The sequence below is a fragment of the Danio rerio genome, chromosome 22, assembly GCF_049306965.1.
Source record: "Danio rerio strain Tuebingen ecotype United States chromosome 22, GRCz12tu, whole genome shotgun sequence".
Taxonomy (NCBI): domain Eukaryota; kingdom Metazoa; phylum Chordata; class Actinopteri; order Cypriniformes; family Danionidae; genus Danio; species Danio rerio.
Window position 1 is genome coordinate 10,455,770 of NC_133197.1, and position 21,860 is coordinate 10,477,629.

General features: G+C 36.0%; 1 protein-coding gene across 5 annotated transcripts in view; it reads right to left on the minus strand.

The window, feature by feature from the left end:
• Positions 1-7,663: 7,663 nt before the first annotated feature.
• The window catches only part of arhgef18b (rho/rac guanine nucleotide exchange factor (GEF) 18b), a 105,303-nt gene continuing 91,106 nt past the window's right edge, over positions 7,664-21,860 (minus strand). For all 5 annotated transcript variants that reach the window (XM_073937356.1, XM_073937355.1, XM_068216437.2 and 2 more), the window contains 3 exons: positions 11,034-11,358; positions 8,903-9,016; positions 7,664-8,782 (listed from right to left, as the gene is read on the minus strand). In XM_073937356.1, coding sequence (XP_073793457.1) covers positions 8,637-8,782; positions 8,903-9,016; positions 11,034-11,358 — 585 coding nt within the window. In that variant the 3' untranslated portion in view covers positions 7,664-8,636. The remainder of the gene's footprint in view (positions 8,783-8,902; positions 9,017-11,033; positions 11,359-21,860) is intronic.

A 21,860-nucleotide genomic window follows, 5' to 3' on the forward strand; every position in this document is an offset into this window, starting at 1 on the left:
CCCATGGCAAATTTAGTGTTATATGATAGGGCTGTGCAATTAATCAAAATTTCGATTTTGATTTTAGCTACCATTAATCGAGATAAACGATTATTAACTTAGCAGCGCGAAAGACCGCATGCTTATGCATATGTGTGCGGCGTGCACACACATAAGCATACGGTCATTTATGTGTGTGTGCGAACACACATAAGCACGCGGTCAGCATTCGGTCTCATTCGCACACTGAGACGAGCAGAGTGCACACATCTAAAGTCATCTTAATGTGAGCGCTTTAATGGTCAAATAGGTGTCAAAACGCGGTGTTTAGTGATTATTTATATTAACCCTTATTTGTGTCCTGAACATACGAGGCAAGAATCAAAAGACGTGAAAGAGAAACCATTAAAGTGAAAGCGCACGATGTTCCTGCTGCCGCCTGTTTTTATGATTATTAATCTAAAAACAAAACGAGAAAATCCCTCAGTGCTCTTGACTGAAGGACTCAAAATTTTTAAACCTGCTTTTATTCTAGCTGAAATAAAACAAATCAGCCTTTTCTCCAGAAGAAAACATAGAGGAAATACTGTTAAAATTCCTTGCTCTGTAAACAAAATGTGGGAAATATTTATTTAAAAAAAAATTCTCAGGAGCGCTAATAATTTTGACTTCAACTAATAATAGTTTTGAATAATCGTGATTACAATTATGACCAAAATAATCGTGATAATGATTCAGGGCTCAACAATAAGGACTGCCCGGTGGCCCGGGGCCAGCGTGAAAGACACTCGGGACAGTAGACAGGATTGTTACTGGCCCCTATCGGCCAGTAACATTGAGCACGTTTTTTTTTTTTTTTTTTTTGTAACCTGGTAACAACCAGTACAGCGAAAAGATGGCAACATGGCGGCAAAATTAAACAATGAGGCTAAAAGAAAACGTCTGTTTCTAAAGTCTTAGAAGCAGACAATTACATGGGAACAAAATTAAGAAACTGAAAAAAAAAAAAAAAAAAAAAACAGTTGTCAGTTTGGCAAGCCATTTTTTATAAAATTATTTAGAATTGCATTAAAATACAAGCACATTTTTCATACCGCTATTTCATTTGCATAAAATCTTTTATTTTGTTCATTATACATTTATTAACATATTTAAAATGTTTAAATTCTAGATTCACAGGCATAATTTTGCCATTATTTAGAATATGTGGCTAAGAAATAGCTATTCACTTTTTAGTTTTTTCTTTTTTTAGTGGTGCCAGTGAAAATTTTGGCAGGGCAAGTAAAAATCTCAACCAATGGCCCGATCGGACCCGTATAAAAAATCCTTAGCGTTGAACCCTGATGATTTTTCCCAAAATCGAGCAGCCTTATTATATGATGTGATATATTTGGGTTGGGATATATTCTGCCCACATTCCTCAATCAAGTTTGGTGTTTGGCCCTTAAAAAGAAAAGGTTTGGGCACCCCTAGTATAGACACATGTTATTACCATTAAATAATAATGAAAAAAAGGTTATTGTGACAGAATTGCATGATACAGACTCACAATAAGCTTTTTTTTTATTATTATTCTATGGCTAAAATGGGCTTCCAGAAATGCTTGGGTCAATTCAATTCATCTTTATTTCTAAAGCGCTTTTACAATGTAGATTGTCTCAAAGCAGCTTAACATAGAAGTTCTAGTCAATTAAAACTGTCAGTCCAGTTTTCAGAATTGAAGTTCAGTTCAGTGTGGTTTAATTTTCACTACTGAAAGTCCAAACACTGAAGAGTAATTGGTGAAGGAATGAAAAAAAAAATCCTTTTAGTAATAAGGATGAAAAAAAAAACGTTTTGCAGTAATGCATAGAGGCATTCTCAATGACAAAAATAGCACAAACACATTAAGAAGATACAATATATATTAAGACATTACATAATAAATGTAATCCCTAGTAATTGTCAATGACTGGAGCACTGCCGAGTATATTATTTAGCATGACTAATTCTTCAAATTGCTAGAGAAACTCTGACTGCTTTAACAGCTGGGCCGACAAACCAACAGCATGGGGTTTGTTTTCGTTTGTGGTCAGAGGTCTTTGCACAGAATAACTACAATTAAAAGAGTGACGTGCCTTCAGACACTTGTGAACCAGACAGAGCTCGTGTCTCAGAGCAGCGTCTAAAATTAGCAAAGACATTACAGACGAACAGAAAACCATTACCGAAGACAAACGCGAGAGACATCATCTGGTAAAGAGTTACTACTCGGTTGTCAGAACCGGACTGGATAAAAGGGAAACCACAACACCTGAAAATAACTTTGTTCCGCCACAGAACTGCAATTATCATGGCCTGAGAGACGGACAGCAAGTTTTTGTGAAGCTGAGCGAAATTTCTGTTCCTGTGAGAAAGCGCGCCAGAATCAACAGACGCGCGGCCAGAAAGTGGAGAGCGACGGAAATAAAATCATATTGTCCGTACTTAACACGGAAGATACGGCTGAACATAAGCACTGTTTTACTTACCTTCGAGTTTCCTTTGCGGTGAGGCTCAATTGTGAACTGGGAGAACGCCAGTCATGAGTAGAGGAGATGCCTTTGTAACTGAAAATGGCGCGCTATAAACGAAGTGTGTGTTTTTAACATTTAGCGTGCACGAGCGTTTGTTAAATGTATTGGTGAACTTTCAATTTGCTTAGTTAACCTCTGCAAAACAATTCACTATACTGCTTGATATTGCAAACTGCCATTCAATATCATTTTAGTTGTCAATAATCATAATATTCATAAACATTTATTACAGATTCTCATCAAATAGATGTTCCCACTCGACTGCTATTGAGAACCAAATATGTTCTGCGAACATTCTCTCTACAGTCGAATAAAAAATAACTCATTGAATGAACTCAGGCAGGATTTCCATCCAATAAATTTGTTAAGCACCAGCTAAAGAAAAACTATATTTACACAATTAAATACAACTGAGTTGGTCTAACAGAGTTTTATTAAAAGTTTAAATACATTTGTATAAATGAACTAAAAGAGCCATTTTTAAGCATATTTCATCACTTACATATATTAGGAAGCATATAGGTCATTTTTTTCTCGATGAGCAAAAACTACCCAGATTAACCTTCCCAGAATGTAGCAGGGTGCTTTTTGGTAACAGCTTGATAAAAGAGGACATTCTGGAAAGGTTCTAATACCCTAGAGCCGAGGTGTCCAAACGTAGTCCTGGAGGGCCGGTGTCCTGTAGATTTTAGCTCCATCTTGCCTCAACACACCTGCAGGGATGTTTCTAGAAAGCCTAGTAAGAGCTTCATTAGGTAGCCCAGGTGTGTCTGATTGGGGTTGGAACTAAACTTTGCAGGACACCGGCCCTCCAGGATCGAGTTTGGACACCCCTGCCCTGGAGTAAACTATACCCGCTTTTACACTATTGAGCCGAAAAGTATGAACAGACAGCCAGATACGGATCCAGTTGTATTTTCACATGAGCCTGGTATTGCAACTACTCTTTTATCTGGCTACCAGTTACTCTATAGTTGTTTATATGGAAGCATGATTTTTCCATTTTCTGTTATTTAACAAGGTAAATATCAGATAAGAGTCCTAAAAATAGAAATATCTAATCATCAATCATATTTATGTTTACAATACACAGTGCAGTGGCTGACATATTATTGAATGTCAGTTTCTTTATCAGCACCACCATGGAAAATGAAGCCGTATCCGTGCTGACGGGCCCGTTTTGCCATGGAATGGAACAGTTAAGCAAAGAGCCTGATATTGTATAGATGTAAAGAAAAGTTTCATGGCTATCCGACAGAGAACATTTTGGAAACCAAGAATTGATAGTTGGGTTACTGCTCTTTATTTAGTTACAAACTTTCATTATATATAACATATATTAGAAAACTGCAAACCAAAATAATTTATTTTAAAGATTTTTTTTGGCCTTTTTGTCTGTATTAGATAGGACAGTATTTAGACAGGAAGCGAAGTTGGAGAAAGATAGAAGGTGTAGCGTAGGGAAATGTCCTCAAGCCGGGACTCGAACTTGGGTTGCCCTGACATGCTACTGCACCATATGTCGGCGCACTAACCACTAGGCTATTGCGCCAACTAAATTAAAACTAATAAAGTAGAAATACACAAAGTGCTAAACAAATCATTTGGGCTCACTTTACCGCTCTATTTTGGCACCAATTCAAATGTGCAGGCTTTGTGTATATTTTGTGGAAATACGATACAACAAAGGGAATTTATTTCAGAAAGCATGGTAAAACTAAACATTATGCATTATACATTTTAAACAGCAGTATATTATATTTAATCAGCCAAGTTTCACCATAGCTAAGTTTCAAAATGTGAAATATATATTTTTATTATTTTTGTCTCTTTTTCTTTTCAATAAACAATTGTATTTGTATTGCTTAAAGATGATATTTTACCTGAACTTGTGTCATGTTTTGCATATTAATGAAGCATTTTTGCAGAAGTAGATGAAGCTGATTGTCTAAAATTAACTTGAGCTCTGTAGTGAAACTTACTGTGAGCACAGAATATTTACAGTTGAGAAAGTCTTATGCGTTTAATATTGTGCAGAGAGTTCGTAGAAAAATAAGACGTATGTATGGGTGCGGCCAAAGGAGGACTGACCAGGAGTGACCAATTCCACTAAACTCCACCTGTTAATATAAGCTATATATAAGAGGGAATCAGGAAATGAAATTGGTTGCACACCCCTGAATGTAACTCTTGCATTGCAATGATGATTACAGAATTCTGTGAATCAACTTATTCATTTGTATCCAATAAATTACTACGATTTTTGATACTGAAAACCTATCCTGACCTTTTTTATTGAACATGCATTGAATTGACTAAACATTCCAACAAATACAAAGTACATTTGAATTTTTGGCTTTTGTAAATAATGTAAAGAAACAGGGACGAGTTTAGATACTACTTACCATTAATTTGTCACAGAAAATGAAAAGTCAGGTTGACAATATAGTACATCAGAGATTATACATTGGCACATCACAACAATGAATAGGAGTCAAACAGAAGTCAGTTTTTTCACATATTTTATTACTAAAATGTCTCTAAAGGCAGCAGTTTTAAGTGTTCACAAGTATTTCTATCATTTAAAACTTCGGTACAGTGAGTACAGTGCTGTGGTAGAAAAAAAAATCACACTGGCCTTGTGTTCTACAAACTTAAGACACGAAATATCAGAAACATTAACACTTGAGGTCCCCTTACAGTATGCTGGTATTCAAAAAGTGGCTAGTGTAACTAGAAACAGAAAAATCATATATATATTTTTGACATATCTGAAATAATTTGACAATTTCTCCAATGGATGACGTCGTACATTCAAAAACTGCAAGACGATACAGTCACAATGAATGGCGGGCAATTTAAAGCAACCTGATGGATTTTTGTTTCACTTTTGTACAAGAAATCAAAGAGGACAATTGATTTAGAGGTAAAGTGCGCTGTAGCTAAAGAAGTTAAACTAACAGCATTTAGTCATTGACTTCATTAATATTTCCTCAACATCATTCGACATTCATGCTTCATTGATGGCCAAAAAACAATCTGCTACAAATTGAAAACTTGCACCACAGAAAAGCCTTTAGAAACCCAAAATCTAGGATGAATAACATTAAAAACACTTTCTTACATCATGGTGAAATGTTATCTGAAAGCAATGCATTGTGGGTCTCATTGAAACTAAAATATTAAAAAATGAATGACACATGACAATGAAATAAAATTATACCCCGATCGAGTGCCACAACCATCTGTGATGGCCACAATCACATAATATCTACATCTCATATCTATGTTAAAAGGAAATTATGTACAACATATATATACAAATCACGCGGTCGCAGGAAACGAACGTCAGAGACTTCAGGGTTAGATTTAGAAACGATCCTCAGTCTTTGGTGGCTTTACTCTGAAATTTACAGTAAGTGTTACATCATGAAGCTGTTTCTGTGGTTGGCTCGAGAACAGAGGACATACTTGACAACTTCAGGGACTTAAATTAGACGTGGAATGAAATAAATGTGGGTCATAAGAAAAGAGGCAATGCCAATGAGTAAATCTGTTAAGAGCAAACAAGGTTAAAAGACAGATTTCCTTCTTGACTGTGGAAATATTTAAGACTTGGGTGGGGGAGGAAAGCTTCAAAAAAAATGTATAAAACAATATTTAACGTCGAAAAAGACAAACTACTCCGGTTTGGCACGAATTTGAAACCCCCACTATTTAGGACTGTTCAAATTTTCATTACCGCAATGGCTAAAATAAATTAATAAAATGTAACTGTCATTACTGTAATTGTGTAGAGAGATGTTTTTTGTTCGGTTTGTTAATAATAAAAAATGGTCTTAATTTAGAACAGAAAATAAAATCTATTTAGGACTACTTGCATTTTATTACCACAATGCAAAAAAAAAAAAAATATATATATATATATATATATATATATATATATATATCCAACAAAATGTCATTCCTGTCATTTTTTTTTGTCCAATTACAGTAAAGTAAATATTTTCATTATGTACAGCAATGGTCCCCAACCCCCGGGCCGCGCACCGGTATCGGTTCGTAGATCAGTTGATACTGGGCCAAGAAATGATGAATAGTTTCTGTTTTATTTATTATCCGAGTCTTAACGATCTTTTATTTTGAAAACTATTTTATTTTGAAAAATGACTGTTTTCTCTCAGTTACATCTCGGTTACTTGAGCACTAAAAGTTAACCCACAAATTAGCAAAATAAGTAAGAAGGACCTCAAACTGCCAAAGAATGTATCCGCAACCCATTTGTCTAGAAATCAGGTAAATCCAGCATGTCTGTGCAAGATCGATTCCTGTAGACTGTAAATGACGGCGACCTTGTTCACACGTCGCATCTTTTCCTTGCACAAGTTCGTTTCTTCCAATAGAGGCGTGCTGCATGCGCAAGCATATTGGAAGCAACGTGCTCTTGTTTTCCAGGTGCACCCAGTTGAAAACATCTCAGCTTTTCAGAATGCCACGAATGCACCACGAGTCATGTGACAAAAACTGACCAATCAGCTTTATACTTTTTATACATTTCGGTAGACTAATTACCTCAGACAAACACAGAACACCCAAACACTGCAGTGCTTTTTAATGTTCTCCATAAATAAAACTTGTATCAGAGCTGCAGCAATGTTTTGTTATCATCATCTAGGAAAACTGTTGATGTTCACCTAGCAACCCCCTCCACCCCCTCATCTCCTAAATGCCAAAATTGTCAAGTGTTGACCAGTCCACGGTGATAAAAAGGTTGGGGACCACTGATGTACAGTATACTGAAGCTGTATTCACACCAGACGCTGATGAAGTGTCAAGCGCATTTACATGTGAAGTCAATGCAAAGACGCGAATAGACATCCTGCTCTGCATTTCATGCAGATGAGGTAGCGCGAATGTGACAATTCACTCAAATTAAGCGGAGCGAGTTGAGCATTTTGCGTGTTTGACACGCTTAACGCACGTATTGCTTGAGTTGGAAAATCTGAACTTCAGCGGAAATTCATGCCACGTTAACCAATCAGGAGCTTTCTTTTGTAGCGGCGTGATTATCATGAAGCGCCTGTTGTTGAATAACACAGCTATTCTCTCAATAAAATGCATGTTAGCCATTTAGCAACGAAGCTAGTCACAGGACAGACAGAAGTCTTGCCCATGACACAAATGCGCGTCTATTGTAAAGCGAATTTGCTGCGTGAATAAATTGAATTTGACGCGCGAAAGAAATGAGTAAACTCAAAAAAGAATGGACTAGCGCAATTTATTTGCATAACAGACGTTGTGTCTGGTGTTAACATAGCATAACAATTGTAATTTTTTCAATATTTGACAAGCTACTTTATACCACAGTAATGAAAATGTTATTGCATTGCGGTAATGATCAATTAGGATTTTAACCAAATCATGTCTTAAATTGACTTTTTGATGATTTTAATGATGAAAACAGGATTGATTTATTATATAAAATATTTGCATGCTTCGTCTTGTTTTAGTTTGAGTGTTATCTCAAAATATCAAGATCATTTGCTCTCTTCATTTTGAAGACACAAAAAAAAGAAAAAGAAAAAAAAAGCATTTTCTTCAGATTTTCTGGTAATAATTGGGAAGAAATCTTTAAAAAGACAAAACCCCATGGATAAAATGACCACTGAAATGAAGGCTTTTCTTCAATGAAACAATCTAGGTTAAAATCCAGCACATTTGTCTACAGTGTACGGTCCAAAACAAAAAACAATATCCTGGACTCAATAAGAACGGTTGCCGAAATGTCAAACCTTTTAATCCATTTGTCCTTATCCATATGCAATAATGCTCCAGATTGACCACAACGTACTACAACCAAATCTGAACAGACCAAAGAGAAAACTGTCATCCAAAAACACTGGAACATTAGCTCTGTGCAAAATTGCGACCCAAAAAAACACGCCAATTTATCCTTCACATGCTACAGTTTTCTTCACGCTAGTTAACTTCAATCATGAAAAGTCTTTGGGTTTTCTGGACATTTTTTTTTCCTTCACAAACTCCGGCTCCATTAGTAGTTTAAGACAGCTTCAAAATGTCAACATATACACCATGCGGTGTTCAGAAAAAGATAACGTCCTCCTTAGCGGCTTCATCGCTAACAGTGTACGGTAGGGTTTGCTGGGAGGTCTGGTTGTGGGTTTTGGGAAGGGCTGGCGCGAGGCTAGACTGGGCATCAGAATAAGCGTCTGGAGGGCTGAGGGAATCTGTAGGGCGAGCAAACCAAACAACATGCCTGTCAGCCGGGCCTAATGACTGTTTACAGAGCGGGACGCAGCCCGTTCAGCCTCAGCTGGGGAATGTCGGGTGCGGTTTGTTCGTCTTACCTGAGTGCGAATGCTGAGGTTGGTGAGGGCTGATGGGTCGGCGGGTTTTGTGACCTCCGTCTGAATCCCTTGCTGACAGCTTGATGGGCAGCATCTGCTTCATGTCCACAGACGCTACAAAAGAGGTGAAGATGGATTTAGAAATCAGCAAATTCAGCTCATAAAAATGTTGATAGGTGGTTGTGGAATGACCAGTGTGGTAATGAGGGAAAAAAAAATAAGACCACACAAAACTTAAATGGAAAAAATAGTTTGATGCCATATTTAACTGCTGTGTCAGCCTGAAAATAAAGTTGAATTTGAACAAAAGATTAGTAAGACTTGATTTTGGTCTTTTAAGAACTAAATTGATGGTTGTGCTTTGCTATTGATTGATCTCTAGTGATTGAAGGGTTCATCTGTTTAGATGACACAGCTTAAAAACAGCAAATACTACCGTCATTTTCATTCTTTGATATTCTTATTTATAATACTTGTATTTTGTGTTTCTTTTATTCTTGTTGCTTCACCATGATGTATATCTAAATCTGTATTGTGTTATAAATGTATTCAGATCATTTTCAATAGTTTATATATTTTATTGACTACTCTTTGCATCACAATAATGAGAATAAGAGGGTCTGAACAACATTAGACTTCACTTTCAAACATCAAAAAAACTGCAATGAAACTAATAAACAACACGATACGAAACAATTTAAACTAATACATTGACTGAAAAATAGTATAAAGTAGCATAAGCTAAATGAATCCTGCCCTTCTCCATACTTGAAAAAAGATTTTTGCTGGTTGTTCAAACTACTTACAATGAGGAAAATAAGTATTAAACACGTCATAATTTTTCTCAGAAAACATGTGCTAAAGGTGCTGTTGACTTTTACCTGGGTGTTGGTAATACCCAAAGAAATCCACATATGCAAAGAAAACAAATCTAATTAGTTTATTAATGAAGTTTTGTGTAATAAAATGAAATGCTGGGAGGTGTAGAAAGGCAGTGAAAGCCCAGACAGCAGCTGAAATCTCTCCGTAGTTATTCGTCAGTGTAAATCTATATTAGCTGCTTCATTCCAACATCTACATTAGCAAGACGATGAAAATGAAACGAGAGTGGACATTTTAGCAAGACAATGATCCAAAACACAGCAAAGTAAACTCTAAAATGCTTACAGACAAAGAAAAAACAATCCATAGAATGGCCCAGCCAATAACCTGACCTGAATCCAATATGAATACACAATAAAGATCAGTTTGGATAGATAAAACCCACAAAACCATCAAGATTTTTAAAATCACACCTGAGCAATGCATGTGACTTCATTCTCCACATGAGAGTCATCTTTAAACTTCGATCACCAAAAAAAGCCTTTTATATAAAGCAATAAATACGTTTTAGTAGTTCAGGACTTTCTCCTCGTGACATTTCATTGTTATTACATATTTTTATTGTGTCTTATTCATTGTTTTGTTTTATTTTTATGTTTGTATTGTTTGGGTTTTTACCAATATCTGGTTCAATTCCATGTCAACAGCTCCTTAAGAAATAGTAAACCCAGAAAAAAACAACATGTTCAATACTTATTTCCACCACTGTATTTAAAATGAGCTGAATCAACACAAAAGTTGGGTTTTAAGGGCGTTAAACTTAATTGTTTTATGTTCAATCCACTTAAATTAGCAAGTAAAGTAAACTGACTCAATTTGTTGTGGAATAACATGAAGGAACTGTCTGAAACCCAGCATTTTAACAGTGCACTCCACATTAGTCATCAGTAATGTTTACTTTTTTGTTTAAATTTTCCACATGATTTTGTGGGGTGACTTTTCATGAGATCTGATTATGTGTGCTTACTTGGCTAACATTGTTTTACTGTAAAAGAGCATAAATTATGCACAGTGATACAATAACACTATGGTGCGATATTAAGCCAGTATGTACTATACCATGGTAATTGTAAATCATTGAAACATATTCAAATAATTTCAATGCAATTTAAAAATTGATGAGAATGAGAATAAGATTTCTCCATTATGGTATTTTGCATTAAAATGTCCTGTAAAACCATCAATACGGCAAAATGAACTCCCTAAGACTATCATTAGGAAGTCTCGAATAAATCAAAATTGTGCTCACCCAAACTGTCGGTACGGTGGGAACTCTTCCCCTTTCCACTCTTCTCCTTGCCCTTGCTGAGGGCGGCGAGTTTGGTGGGGATCTGCTGCTGGACGCTGCCCTGCTTGTGCAGCTGGTTGGTGGTGCTAATGAGATGGATGGGAACCTCGGTCTTGGCAGGCAGGGTGTTGCAGGAGCTCTCTCTGCGCGAGTGGACTTCGGGACGTTCCGGATAGTCTGCGGGGGATGCAGAGAGGCTGGCCCGCAGGAGAGACTTCTGAGGGTGCGTCTGCTCTCCTGCTCCACCCAGCAGAAACTCACCGTTGAAGCTGGAGGAAGTGGAAAGCTGAAACGTAATGCAAAATGCGAAGGTTAGAACCAAGTAGGGCTGCACAATATTGGAAAAATCTGATAATGCCATATTTGACTTTTCTGTGATTAATACTGCGACATATACAAATGGATTTAATAGCTTTATTTGACAGTTTTCTGATTTCTAAGTTATAATGTAATAAATTGAATATAGTTATAACAATGTTCAGGTAGAGAAATTGCAAAAAATATTATTTTTCTTACTTTGTCTCGTTTCTTGTCCAAATATCTGAAAAAATATTGTAGGTCAAGTAAAAACATTGTTTTGTTTAAAAAAAAAATATTCAAATTAGGAGTTTTTCCTTAAAACAAGCTAGATTATGTACCAATGTGGTAATTAATTAAAATTATCTTATTTTCGCTTTAAAATGTAGATTTTTGGACTAGAAACCAGACAAATATTATGTAAAAAAAAAAAAACATTTTTCCCATAAATCGTATAAATAATTAAATACATTTTTATATTTTTTACACTTTAAAACATCATACTTTCTTGAAATGCTCATTCTAAGGCATTAGATACACATGCAAACGATAAACTTTTACTCAATTATGTTTAAACTCAGCAGTGACTCTACAAATCAGATGTGTTCTGTAGCTCCTGGTCAATTATAATTCAGACTCAACATTTCATATCTTGTGATGTGACTATTGCTGATGTGCGACATATCGAAGCCAAAACTATATATTGTGCAGCCCTAGAACCAAGCATTGATATATCAAGGGGTTCATTGTAATTTTAAAGGATAGCTCAACCAAATATGAAAATTGTTATAGATTATTCAGCCTCATGTTGTTCCAATTGTACATCGTTGAAACCCATATTAAGATATTTTAAATTAAATCATAGAGCTCTCTCGTTCTCCATAGACATAAACATCTCAAACAACATCCATAGAAGTCAATGATTTTTTTCAGTAGTTCAATCAGAATATTATTAAGCTACAACAACAGCAACAAAAAAATGTCGCACAAAAAACAAAAATAATGTCTTTATTCAACAGTTTGTTCTCCTCAGTGTCAGTATAGGGTGCACGTTTACAAAATGGCACTATGCTCTTTACGCTGCAGACATATTACCTTGGATATGCCTGTGCTTTGTTTTCAATAGAGGAAGTTGCGATACTTTAGGTACTAAATAGAGCTCTCGTAAACTTCGTGAAATTATCTGCCAATAGGGTAATTAATTACAACTATCTTATTTTTGCTTTGAATCATAGATATTTGGACTAGAAACCATATAAGAATTAAGTAAAACATATTTTCTTCATGAATAATTAAATACAATTAACAATTAATAATTGTAACACCTTAAAACATCATACTTTTTGTGTCCAAACTTTCTTGAAATGCTCATTCTAAGACCTTAGAAACACATGCAAATGATTACCTTTCACTCAATTATGGTTAAACTTAGAAGTTACTCTACAAATCAGATGTGTTCTGTAGCTCCTGGTCAACTATAATTCAGACTCAACATTTTATATCATGCAATGTGACTATTGCTGATGTGCATGTTGAGATATCGATGCTGTAACGATATATTATGCAGCCCTAGAACCAAGCATTTATATATCAAAGGGTTCATTGTCATCTTAAAGAATTAGTTCAACCGAATATGAAAATTCTGTTATGGATTTCTCAGCCTCATGTTGTTCCAATTGTTCATCATTGAAACCCATTAAGATATTTTAAATCAAATCTGAGAGCTCTCTTGTTCTCCACAGACATCAAAAATATCAAAAAACATCCTTGGAACAATCCGCGACTCTTCAGTGGTTTAATCGGATTATTATCAAGCTACAAGAATACTTTTCGTGGCACATGAAACAAAAACACTGGCTTTATTTAACAGTTTCTTCTCCTCAGTGTCAGTATAGGGTGCACGTTTCTAGAATGGCACTGTGCTCTACTCTTTATGCATGTCATGCTTAGTTGTACTGCAGACATATTATCTTAGATACGCTTGTGCTTTGTTTTCAATAAAGGAAGTCGCGGACGACCATCATGAGTATAGACACTGCACAGACTATTGTGAACATGCGCAATATACTGACACTGAAACTGTAGAATAAAATGAACATGACAACGGAATCTGGTCATTATAATTCTGTAAGTCACAATTCCATCCTACAATTTTCAGAATTTAACTTATGCAATGCAATGTCTGCTGAATAAAATCTTTTTTTTTAGCTGTGCACGAAAGGATTTTTGTAGCTTGAAAATGTCATGGTCTGTTTTGACTCTTTTTTTTTTGGTATTTTTCTGGATTATGAATAAGTCGGTGCTGTCGCTTGCAAAAGAGGAAGCTCTTGAATTTCATCTAAAATATTTTAACTTGTGCTCTAGTGATGAATGAAGGTCTCAGGGGTAAGGAACAACATGTGGGTGAGTGATTGATAAAAGAATTTTAACTTTTGGGTAAACTAACCCCTATTACTTTCATTTTAAAAATTTTTTTGAACAAAATGAAGCCAAAATGAATTTCATTTCAGGAGTTCAAAATGATTTTTCAAAGCAAACCTGCTCTAAAATATCAGTGGTTGGTGATGGTGATGAGAAAACAGGTAGGTGTGGCTCTGATGCTCTGGCTTTTTTTTTTTTTTTTTTTTGGAAATCCTGTATTTCCCCTGTTCAGTTTGATAAGGAAGGTGTCCAAAAGTAAAATCAAACACTGAAGATCTGCTTCACAGCAGAATTTAAAGAGCAATTCTAACTTTTTATCACATTTAAAGTGATAGTTCATCTAAAAGTGACAATTCTGTCATCATTTATCCTCTACTTGTTGCAAACCTGTTTAAGTTTTTACTTCTGTTGAACACAAAACAATTTTAAAGAATTCTGAAAGCAGCAGCCAATGACTTTCATAGTATTTTTGTTACTACTACGGATGTCAAGAGCTGCTGATTTCCAACATTCTTCATTATATCTTCCTCCGTGTTCAACAGAGGAAGGAAATTCATAAAAAGCATCAGTAAATGGTAAGCAAATTTTCATTTTTCTGTAAACTATACGTTTTAATAATTTAAAGTTAATTTACTTAACTGGATAAAACGAGTCAGTACGTTTACTGAAATCTCCATCGCATTTTAATTAAATATGTTTAAAATCTTCATTGTGAGCGTGAGACACAGGAAATGCTGCATTACGTTCCATGGATCTCCAGTCCACAGAAGAGATTACAGGACAAAGCTAAATTCAAAACACATGCTGCTTTGCGTGCAGAATGAAGAAAAAAAAAACCTCTGATGCTCTTAACACGAGCATAAAATGTAACAAACCGAAGACGGCTCCACATGAAAGCAAGTCAGACATGAGGTAAAGATTATTAATGCACATCAGCAGCAAACAGTTAGCAAGCAGCTCCCTCCCAACCCTTTTCATCCTGAGGACATAGCGTACACTATTTGCAAGGATTGTCCATCTGGTGCAACCAACTCTTGCTCCAGGGTATTACGTAAGTCCTGGGATGAGAATATTGAAGATACTGTACGCAAGAAGTTCAAATGATTAACCTCAAAGTCACCAACACCCTTAGCTTGTGGTGAGAATTGAATAATCATGGTTCTCCGATACATTTACTTGAGGGTGTGGAGAAGATTGGCCACCATCTCCACACCTTCAAAGGTTATACCATTGAAATTTAATGCTGCCCTCCTGCATCTGTTCATTGTGACTCTGTAAGTCACTATTCCACCCTTCAATTTTCATCATTTACATTATGTAATGCAAGGTTTCACTTTTTATTAAATGTACCATGTCAGGCCATTTTATTATGGGCACATTGGGCTGATCCCATTTTTGCCTTTAGAATTGCCCTAATTATTTGTGCCTTCAAATATTGTCATGTCATTTAGACATATTGTCATGATAGCATGGAACAAGCAAATCCATTTTCATCTTGCCTAAATTCATCATCTTCTTCACTGGGAATCATTTTGTGCTTGAGCGCCTTAAGTTACTTAACATTGGAACTACCAGAAGTCTATAACTACAAGAATTACCATAGTGGTCATTCTGACCACTGCCATAAAAGACATTATAATGTCATGTCATATATACATTCAATTTAATTTCAGATATTCAATTTAAGCTTTAAAAGTCTGCTGTCATATTTTATTAAGTCATCACCCTAAAAATACAATCTTTTTGGTAATAAACCCTATAAATGTATGCACAACTTACTTTTAGTTTCACTTTCTTTTCACAAGCAGAGAAGGCTTTTTTCAAAGCATTGAAATTGCTGTTTTGAAAGACATATCTGAAGTAAACTTATGTCACTGTCAGCATAAAGTTATGTTTTTTGGTAGCAGGAAGTTGCTAGGCAACAGAGGCACGCATATTAAAAATCACCAGACACTGAAATGCATGCAGTCATTATGAATGCGATGGTAGTTCTACTAATAGTTTTTGTGTTTTGTAATTTTAATAAAATACCCATGTTGGAAAGAAATATATACACATATAAAAGTCAAGGGTATAATAAATATTTGTGTTTTATTTCAACATTTTATTGAATAGCAAAAACTAAAAATTACCACCTCTGTAGTTCAAGTTTTAAGCTGCTCTAGGTATGTTAACAAAAGTGGCTGACTCATTGGCTGACTAATTTACGCAGCATGTCAAACTAAAAAAAAAATTTACCAGAAGTGCAGTGTTAATTTTGTAATTAACACTGTTGCCTATAAATAATTGTTGACTATAGTTTGACACAAATGTGACACCTCCTCTGCGCTAGAAACTTGACTGGAAACTATGAATGCACATGCTTTGATACCCTCATCTAATGAGTGAACATTGCATTGTTCTAGACAAAAAAAGACAAGACTAAAATGTAGTCAAACAAATAAAAAATTGTTGTTGTAATCCGCTGCATTGCGCTGTTAGTTTATTAAATGAGCGAATCGGAGCACATGCATTCAGTCACATTTGTTTCTGTTGGCGCCAAGCTATTTTTGTTGATGAAATAACACCGCCAAGGCATAAAAAAAAAAATAGAGATGCTTTTTTAATGTCTGGTGTTGTTTGCGTTGGTGTGCATACTACTCATGTTTAGTCCTGAGAAGGCCCGCATTGAATCTGCATGCGCATAAATAGGCAGATTTCCACTAATTTATTAGCTTATCAGTAAATCTGTTTATTTACTTATGTAAAGGAGTGTAAATTTATATTTATTCAGCTTTTATATTATTTCAATATTATTATTAGCTAATATGCAAATGTTTATATGATTTATTTACAATTCAGTTTGCAAAGTAATATTTTCTGTCTTTTAGTAGATATATTATATGAGAGACTTGCTTGGTTTACCAAACAATAATCGGATTCTAATTGGATTTGCATTGTAAACCTTAAATAAATGGTTAAAGTAAATTGTTTTACTTCATGTTTAAGTAACTATACTCGCAAAATCATTCCCTATAAATCCACAGATTTTTATAAACAATTGTGTGCAGAGATAGCAAAAAAAACGTCTGGTCCCAGTTGCGTCGCTAGACCCCATTTACTAGGGCACGTGCACCAGTAAAAATCGCCAGTTTCCCAATAAAAGTTTGAGATACTATTTACTTTATATGCAAGTGTATTTATTAAGCGTGGTAATCTGTGTAAAACCGAACCAACGCTGATGAAAGCAACGTAGTTTAATCAAAAGCAAACTGAGCATGTGTGCAGAAAAAAAAACAAAAAAACAAGCACCATATTGTAGTGGCAATTTTCTTTAGGAAAACTCTCTCAGTGGTCAAAAAGACAAATTCTTACCTTAAGTGTCTTTAAAAGTTTTAGTCTTTACAAAGAAGGTCACACGTCATACATCGACAACAGTTTCAGCAGAGAGTGAGACGCGGAAACAGTGCGCGTTCTCTTTTTATCTAGTTTGTAATACGCAACGCTCCAGCTTGACATTGATGCACTGCTCTGCTCTCAAGCCCGGTTGTGAACATGCACGCTGAAAAAAATAGCCGTGCCGCATATGCGTTGTGAAACCGGCGTAACAGTCTTTTATGCGGAGGTGTCAGCACGCAGTGAGTTTTGCAAGTCGACAAAACAAAGTTTGAATAATATGATGGTGATCTTATTTAGACTAATTATGGCTCCTGATAGATTTTTTTTTTTTGAGGGGGAGCTGTGCCACAGTAGAGCTTTATGTCTAGCAATGCCCCTGTCTGGCCCTCCTGAGCATAGAGCAAAAAAAAGGATTCAGTCGGGCCCTCATGGGGCATTAAATGTCGACGATTAGCTCAAAGTAAAACTGCATGGGTCTTCAAACTTTTACTTCAAAACTGATGCAACTATTAGTGATCATAGCTGCTTTAGAATCCTCAAAACTCTAGATTCAGATAGGTGGTATCACATGTCGACAGATGTAAATTATAAATAATAAACAAAACATTGATAGCATCATATGGCCTTTGCTTCCATCAGTCATCTAAAGGTTGGAAAGGCCTGATGTTCTCCAACTGGCCCAAGGCAAAATCATCACACAGCCTGCCCTTTGTGAAGCACTTTTCCCAAACGCTGAGATCCCAACACAGATGCTCCATTGTTTCCAGTCCTGAAGGTGCCTTCAGTAAATATAAGATTTCCAGAGCGTAAAAATGTTGGGGGGGGTGGGGGGGGGGGGGGGGGGGGGGTTTTGGGCGTGCAAAATCTTCGGCACAAAGACCTGACTGACATCACATAAACAATTAAGATTGGCTGCATTCCAGCGCTGGTATTAATGAAAGGGTGCTGGCAGGTAATTATACGTTGCGGTTTTCCCAACTCAAGACTTCCCTGGATACTTTGAGCAAATATTCATTTGCTGTGCACGGGCTGGTTGGAAGGGCTCACTGCTGAAAACGTGGCTCTTAAATCATGGTGCTAAATACCTGTTTCTTAAGGGCTGTTTGGGGTGTTTTTACTTCACGACGAAGCATCACAAAATACAGACTCCTTGGAAACAGGAATGTGGAACGTAAATCTTACAAAGCAAAACATACTTGGCGCTATAAAGGTTTCTGTCTTTGGCAAGCTGGAGGTTAGAGTTGAGTGAAAAGTTGAAGGAATATTTAAAATTTAAACGTTTACATTTAGTTAGGTGTTTCTGCAGGTGGTTTGTCAAGCCCACTCACTCTTTTATCTTAATTCCTTTTTTCGACAGGCTGTTTATACAAGATTTGTTTTTGCATTTTATATTTTGTATAAATATGATTTTATTTTTGTTTTAAGAGATATTTGTGTATGTGGCACGGTGGCTTAGTGGTTAGCACAGTCGCCTCACAGCAAGAGAGTCACTGGTTCGAGTCCCAGTTGGGCCAGTTGGCTTTTCTGTGTAGAGTTTGAAGCCGAAGGAAAATTAATGGATGAATAATTACGTATTTAAAAAGTAAAAAATATTACAATATTGTACGCAAGTTTTTTTGGACTCAATTTCTATTTAGCATCTTTACGTGTCAAAAATTATACATGAAGTTCTCGCAAGAAGTGTAAAAAAAAAAAAAAATACAGATTTTTAACAATTTATATTTTTGATTAAAACTACACTTCTTGACAAAAGTCTTGTTGTTGATCCCAGTTTTAAGAGCAACAAATAATAACTTGATTTCTAGAATAACTTGATTTGAGTTTGGCGAAGGAAAAATCCTGGTTTGGGGTTACATTCAGTATGGGGGCTTGCGAAAGATCTGCAGAGTGGATGGCAACCTCAACAGCCTGAGGTAGAAAAGACATTTGTGCAGCTCATTACATTACAAACCACAAGAGAGGGCAAATTCTTCAGCGGGATAGCCCTCCTTCTCATAAACATTATTGAGCGTGTCTGGGGTCAGATGAAGGAGGAAGCATTATAAATGAATCCAAAGAATCTTGATTTACTCTGGGAGTCCTGCAGGAACGCTTTCTTTGCCATTCCAGATGACTTTATTAATAAGTGATTTGAGTCATTGCAGAGATGTATGGATGCAGTCCTCCAAGCTCAGGGGAGTCATACACAATATTCATTCTTTTTCCACTGCACCATGACTTTATATTCTATACTGTACATTATTTCTGTTAAGTGACAAGACTTTAGTCTAAGCAAAGTCAGACCTTATTGTCTAAATCAAATAATTAAAAAAACAAAGCATGATCATGTTTAATTTTGGTAAAATAAGCGTATCTAGAGACCTTTGCCTTCTATATAAGCCACTTCTGATACAAAATGATTAACTAGGAAGTCAAATTATTATTTTTTGTTTCTACAACTTGGATAGGCGACAAGATTTTTGTCAGGTAGTGAATTTACTTGGTTCTGGAAACTACGGATGACATTTCATCTAGTTTTAAAATAAAAATGCTGCTTTTTAATTATTACACTAAACATAAATCCATTAAATGCAGCAAGACTATAGTTAAAATTTTGTACTAATGAAATTTTTTACTTCCGATTTTTATTCTGTATGTTCACACGATAAGAGGTTTCAGATCAGATACAATATTCTAGATTCATTCATTCATTTTCTTGTCGGCTTAGTCCCTTTATTAATCCGGGTCACCAGAGCGGAATGCACTGCCAACTTATCCAGCAAGTTTTTATGCAGCGGATGCCCTTCCAGCCGCAACCCATCTCTGGATAACATCCACACACACATTCAAACACACACACTCATACACCACGGACAATTTAGCCTACCCAATTCACCTGTACTGCATGTCTTTGGACTGTGGGGGAATCCGGAGCACCCGGAGGAAACCCACGCGAACGCAGGGAGAACATGCAAACTCCACACAGAAACGCCAACTGAGCCGAGGCTCGAACCAACATCTCAGCGACCTTCTTGCTGTGAGGCGACAGCACTACCTACTGCGCCACTGCTTCGCCACAATATCTAGATGTTTTAGTTTATAAATATTTTCATCTAGGGCTGCGCATCGATAAACAATATCATATCGAATCACGCTAAAATTCATGTCGATAACGATGATAAGCTCTAGACATTTTTCCTCAATATTAATCCTAAGTGCCAATCACACAGCAGAAATATGCAGCAATCTATAATTGTGTTGATATTAGAGATTCACCAATTTTTTGGCCTCTGAAAATTATGGGCCGAAAAAAGGTCATGCTGTGTCACCCAGTATTGTTTAAATCGCGCTCATTTCACTTTCCTGCCAACAGTTCATTTTCCTGCCAGCAGTATCAGCCATCAGTCATGGTTGGATACTCTTTGAAAAGTGGAAGCAATAAAAACTTGTATTAAAATAGAAATCATTTTCGTTCAATATAGAAACGTATTATCAAGATAACATTTCTGCCATATCGCCCAGCTCTATATACATCGAGGATCTTAAAAGTGCAATAAAACAGATTTAAAAGAATAGTTTTCTGTTAAATATTTTAAAATGTAATTTATTCCTTGAGCTAATCATTTTTCACAATATTATGGCTATATTTTTGATCAAATAAATGCAGCTTTGGCATAAAAAAAAAACTGCACAAATCTCCTAAAAACAATAAAGACAGTGTTTAAAAAAATGGCAAGAAACGAAAAAGAGACTAAAGACATCAAAGGCCAAAATTTGATGTTATATTGAGACTTGAGCCCTGGTTTAGCAAACGGAAGTGACTCAGGCATGAACAAAAGTCTCACCCAGGTCAAACAACCCCAGTATATCAGCTGGCTGACAGTGAGACGAATAATAAAACAATACAGCGCATAATAAAACCAGTCCCGGGAAACACAAAACAAAGCAGAGTGACCCAATTAGGAAACAATAAAATTGTAACTTAATTGTAAAAGTTATATGACCAAAAATGTACATCCATGAGATTCATCCCTGATTCTTTAAGTCTTAATTTTGAAGCAAGCAAAAAGCACAAGTGCGTTCTCATTTCTGCTAATCATCCTCATAAATCTTCACTGTATGGTGTGTATTTGAACAAGCTCTGTCTCCTGGCACCGCGGACAGACGGTTACTATGTACTCATAGCTGAGCTAACCTAAGATAAGCTGAGATCACAGGAAATCTGACAAGGGCCGGGCTTGAGCCGACATGCCTTCATGACCTCGAAAACATACAACCAGCAGCACAACTCACAGTCAGGGGGCTGTTTGTGTCAATATAAATGATATACAACGTTTTAAATGTGTTTAAGTGTTTGAAACATTCTTGTCCACCACTGCAGCCATCAACTAACTGCTTCTGTTATCAATTTGCAAAATTTAAATGTGTCATATTAAGCACAGATACAAATGCAGACAGTGACAATAGCCCCTTTCACACAGTGATACCGATAAATTTCTGGAACGACTTTACCGGTATATTTAAAAAAGCGCTGTTCACACAGGCGAGGACGTTACGGAAATTTTCCGGAAAAGAGCATTCACACATCCATTCCAAAATACCGGTAAATTCTGATATCATTCACCACAAATGAGCTTTAAACGGCTGCGCTTGTATTTGTAAACATTTGACTAAATTACAAACTCTGTGGATGATCAATATTGTGAACAACTT